Below are 5,302 nucleotides of genomic sequence, written 5' to 3'. Positions count from 1 at the left end.
TTAAGGCTCATGCCAGATCCTGGCACAGCTATGATTCCTTATTCCGAAAAGAGCAGAAGGGCATGGTGTCCCTATCACTTTTTGCTAGCTGGGTGGAACCAGCAGATCCCAACTCAGTGTCTGACCAGGAAGCTGCTAAAAGAGCCATGGCTTTCCATTTAGATTTCTTTGCTAAACCCATATTCATTGACGGTGATTATCCCAAAGTCGTAAAGTCCCAGATCGCCTCCATGAGTAAAAAGCAAGGCTATCCATCATCAAGGCTTCCAGAATTCACAGAAGAAGAGAAGAAAATGATCAAAGGCACTGCTGATTTCTTTGCTGTGCAATATTATACCACTCGCTTAGTCAAGTACCAGGAGAACGAGAAAGGAGAACCGAGTTTTTTGCAGGATGTGGAGATCGACTTTTTTCCAGATCCATCTTGGAAAAATATAGATTGGGTCTACGTGGTGCCATGGGGAATACGTAAATTACTGAAATATATTAAGGTTAATACATGATTTGTTTGTGTCCATATACACCCAAATATGTGAAGGTGGCAAGAGAGAGAAATGTACATGCAAATATGGACCTGAAAAAGAATGAATTTCAGTAATAGCATATACATTTGTTAGCTTGGGAGGAACAGATTATGATTTTAGTCGATGAGGGGTAATTAGCTGTGAAAGGGCTTTAAAACCAGTGGTCAAAAGATTTGTTGTTAAAGTTGGTTGGGGCTATAGGTGTAGTTTAGATATGTATTTTTGGGCTGTTGTCATGACTGTGATTATTAAAAGGTATTTTAAAGATTGAGATAGCTTTTGTGGGTCTTAGCTATGCTGGATGGTGTCCAGGTAGCTGAAATTAAAATTTCAAGTTACTGGTTTTCAGGACCCCTCCTGTGGGAGATCGAGAAAGCAGCCACTGGCGGGACCAACGGGTTAAGGAGCAGTGACAATCAGCAGATGCTGATGGAGGAAAATATTTCTCTCTTCTCATTAGAATAAGAGTAATTTTACTGTCTTCACAGACATTTGCACAGTTTTGTTTTTCCATTGTTAGTCATAAAAGGTGAGCATGTAGAAAATTAAGTTAATAGGGTCAGCACAATTTGATGAAAACTAGTTTTGGGGTTGTAGCTTAGAGAAGATAGTGGGTATTGCACCTGGTTTTATGAGCTTTTTTTTTTTAAAAAAAAAAAAACATCTGTTTGAAATAGAACTTCTGCTCTCTTGTTCTAGGATACGTATAATAACCCTGTAATTTACATCACCGAGAATGGGTTTCCTCAGCGTGACCCCCCATCTCTCGATGACACTCAGCGCTGGGAGTATTTCAGACAGACGTTTCAGGAGCTGTTCAAAGGTACCATTTGAAATGATGAAAGATCAATTGTGCAAACTTAATACAATTTTCCCATGAGCCGATTTGCATTCCAGCAAAGACTAATGATTTTTGAAAGCTGAAATTCATGTAAATCAGTGAAAGCCATGTAATTAAGAGAAGGGAGAAAAAGTATTTAGGAAAGAGAAGGTGAGGATTTTGGCTTAGCCTCAACCTCCTAAAATCAAATCAAGTAAAAAGAGACCGTCTTCAGCATTTTGTGACTCCTGGGTGAAGGTGACAAGAACAGAAGGAGTGGTGGCTGTTGGGAGAGAACATTAATTATTACAAAAAGATTAGCACTGATCAACTATAGCATGCTAATTTGCATATTTTAATATCCCAGCTATGAAGAAAGGAATTGACAGGATATTTAAAGGACCAAAATTAAGCATTTGTGTAATAAACTTCAAAATGGCACAAGTCTTCTGTCAATGTATATTTCATTTAAGCTGCGACCAAGCAGCACAATTAGAAAAAGTTTTGTCATGTAGAAAATGTGAATTGTGTTTCAAGACAGTATTATTCTGGTGACTGTTTTCTCTCCAGGGAACTCTTTTCTATCTTTAAAAACAAATATGAAGGAATAATCTTTAAGTGGTAACACTTAATTCTAGACCACCGAGCCCCTCTCTCCCCCCACCTCCCACCCTTTAGCTAACTCTTGGAAGATTGTTTGTTGCTTTCTAAACCTAATTCCTCCTCCCTATAAAGAAACCATATTTTAGCAACAAATTCCAATGCAACATGAAAATTTCCTTTTTTTTTCCCCCACGATAGCCACACTTATCTCTTGTCATTTATTATTGAAAGGTTCTGGAATTATTCTTTTCCAGATTATTCAATATTATACTAAAAACAGCTGGAAGGAATTCTGGAAAGTGATGCAAAGTGGTCTCTTTTCAAAACCTGTAGTATTTTGACTGTATCCCTTACTCAGGCCTGGAGTGTATGGGCAGAAAGCAATTGGATTCCTACAATTTGGCCCAAGTGAAAGAATTTTTTTGTATTACACACAAAAGATATTCTTCTGGGTGGGAATTCACCTTCTGATAAGAGAGGGAAATCTTTAGTTTTCTGAAATCCCTCCCCACTTCTGCCTGTAAATGGGTCCTGTTCATATTTAATCCATTGATGTTCCCAGATTTCATCCTAAATGACAGGTAGGCTAGTTGCTACCAAGCCGATTTATGGATGGATACAGGGAGCACAAATGGCTTGCCTAAAATTGTTCTGCGTATTTTTGGGAAAAGACAGAAAAATAGACATGGGCTTTTTTCATTCCCAGCTTGATGCTTTGTTTAGTACTAATCAAATGAGGGGGTTTCACTGCTTCTTAGAATAGTTTCAAATACTTTATGTATGCCCTGCAAGTACAGCCATGCAAGTAGAATAAATTACTGCCCCTTGCCAATAGATAATCGATTGGTTCAGATGCAGGCACATGATATGAGCTGGGCCAATCCCAGTTCTTTCCTAAGATTTAGAACCCAGACCAATCAGTTTGTGTTTTAGACTGTGTTGGGGGATATGTAACTTTGTGGGCCATGGTGGTTTGTTCTACTATGTAAGCATAGGAGCACTGCTCCCAAGCATCGAGGGAAGAGGAGATCAGAAATAGGGGGAACTACTGGATGGCACTTGAGCCTCTGATTCCAGTTTTTCCTGAGATCCGGCTGCATGTATGTCATTGAGAGGAATTACTTTTAGGTATAATAAAGTGCTCTTTCTGCTTAACCTTCTTCTAATCAGATCTCTATCACGTGGGATGAAAAGTTTTAATTGATATGATCATCTCATTTCATTCTTAAAACAATAATGAGTCATTACTCCTGCTTTACAGATGAGGAAACTGAGTTTCAAAGAGGCTAAGTTATTTGCTCAGGATCCCAGAGTTCTGAGTAATATTTTATGGAACAAGGCAGAATGTATGTATGTATGTATTATTATCAGTAATTGTTTTGGTGTTAGACATGATGTGTGAGTTCAGGGCTTTCTGACTCACCTGTTTGTCCCACCACATAGCACCCTTTCCTTACATTTCGTACTCTGGGCTTGCATATATTCTTTGAAAGTTTTTCATGCTGTCTGAAAAAGCCAACAGGTCTATGACCTTGGACAAAGCTCAGACACCCCATATACTACTTCTCATCAGAAGAACAGAGCTGAACTTACTAATCGATTTCCTGAGACTCCTCTGAGGTAGCACTGATGATCTTGGTTGGCAAGAACTTACTAGTAAGAAGCATCCTGTGAGTAATTAAAAATAATAGCAGGCCAAGGAAGACATTTGTGGGAAGCTCTGCAGGTGAGAGCCCACCAAAACCCAGGTAGTCAGATGGATGATGGCTTTGTGATTACCATGAACAAAGCCTTCCTCCAACATCATGCATACTGACAGGCACATAATGACACTATTGTTGGATCAATGGTGTCTGCCTGGAGGTCTTACTGATCTCTTCAGGTGAAATCCCACAGCAATTAATAGAGCAGTAAAAAGTAAGCTAATGTTTCTGTTTCCTTTTGGGAAAGAAGAAAAAAAAAAGAGAGAGAGAGGGAAAAAGTCATTTTAAGAAGAAAGAAATTAGTACATTTTTAATTGTTGCATTGTTTAATTGTATTTAAGTAACTTTAAATAGATTATATTTTAATTAATGTGGATACAAATAAGAGTAAAGCAACACCAAAAACTTAAAATAACATAAACCTAGGCTTGCATTCCAGCTGTGCAAATTGTTTAATGAGAGGATTTTGGCAAATTGTTCGATCTATCCAACCCTTGGTTTGTATACCTATAAAATGGGGATAACACTTTCCTTGTCAAGGTCATTACAAAGATTTCATTTAACGAGTTATTGCATAAAAATCCACTAGCAATTCCCTGGCACATAGTAGGTCCATAAACAATGATAATTAATAATTATTACAAAATGTGCACCCTTAAAAATATACTTAAAACCTTTGAGTTATTTTCTTTGTTATTTAAAAAAATGCTATTCCAAGACTTATTTTCTATTCTTTGTTCCCCCCTAAGTTATAGTAGAACATTTGCCCACGTCTGCATGCTTCTCTGTCATTCTTTTTAAGGGACCTTTGGATGTGTGTTGTTAACACTGGCTATTTCCAGTCTGGATTGTGTGGAGGAGAAAGCAGCAACTCCATTCATTACTTCCATCTGAGAGGTTACCAGATTAGGTGAAAAGTCAAATCATTGACAGCAGAAACAACTGTCAAGCAACCGGGAATTGCTCTGCCACATGAATTTTTGTGTCAACTTGGCATTCAGTGATCTTCAAATAGTTAAGCTTTCCTCACATCACATGAATCTTTATTACATTCATAAAATTTACACCTGTCCTTGATCCTCCAGAGCCAGTGGGAAAGTTTGAGATCATACCGAAATGCACATAAAGGAATTCCTTTATAAATGTTTCTGTGGAGGTGAGGGAGGGTGTGGAGCCATGGCAGGCTGCTGCCAGTAGGCGGCGCTCCATTCACGGTCTCAATTCTCCCAACAGACGATTTGCTCCCGTATGCGCCCTGTTCCTCCCACAGCCAGCATGTGTCTGCCTTTACCTTGGCTCATGACCTTTCCCCCACCTGGAAGGTCATGCTTTCTGCTCTTTTCCTTCTCCCTGGCCCAACCTGTTGTTTGGAGTAGATGAACGTGCTTGAAATTAGACAAGATATGAGTTTGACACCTGGTTCTGCCACTTACGAGCTCAATAACTTTGGGAAAATTTTTAAGCAGGCAATGGTTCTGTCATCTATTTTCTAAAATGGGGATAATAAAAACATCTGTCTTCTAAAGGGTGATGAAGAATGAATAAGATAACACTTATAATGCCTAAACAGAGCCTGGCACATTACTGACGATTCTGTAAATGACAGCTAATTTTTTTTTTGGGGGGGGGGGGGGGCTGTGAATTCCATGAGG

At 38.8% G+C, this 5,302-nt stretch overlaps 1 protein-coding gene across 1 annotated transcript in view; it reads left to right on the top strand.

The window, feature by feature from the left end:
- LOC103590554 (cytosolic beta-glucosidase) overlaps positions 1-5,302 on the top strand; it is a 133,218-nt gene that overhangs the window by 61,950 nt on the left and 65,966 nt on the right. Inside the window, exon 4 of the mRNA XM_008572806.1 lies at positions 1,224-1,347. Coding sequence (XP_008571028.1) covers positions 1,224-1,347 — 124 coding nt within the window. The remainder of the gene's footprint in view (positions 1-1,223; positions 1,348-5,302) is intronic.

Source organism: Galeopterus variegatus, unplaced genomic scaffold, assembly GCF_000696425.1.
Source record: "Galeopterus variegatus unplaced genomic scaffold, G_variegatus-3.0.2 Scaffold837, whole genome shotgun sequence".
In the NCBI taxonomy this organism is placed as follows: domain Eukaryota; kingdom Metazoa; phylum Chordata; class Mammalia; order Dermoptera; family Cynocephalidae; genus Galeopterus; species Galeopterus variegatus.
Note: the sequence above shows the minus strand (reverse complement) of the source record. Positions and strands in the feature narration are given on the sequence as shown.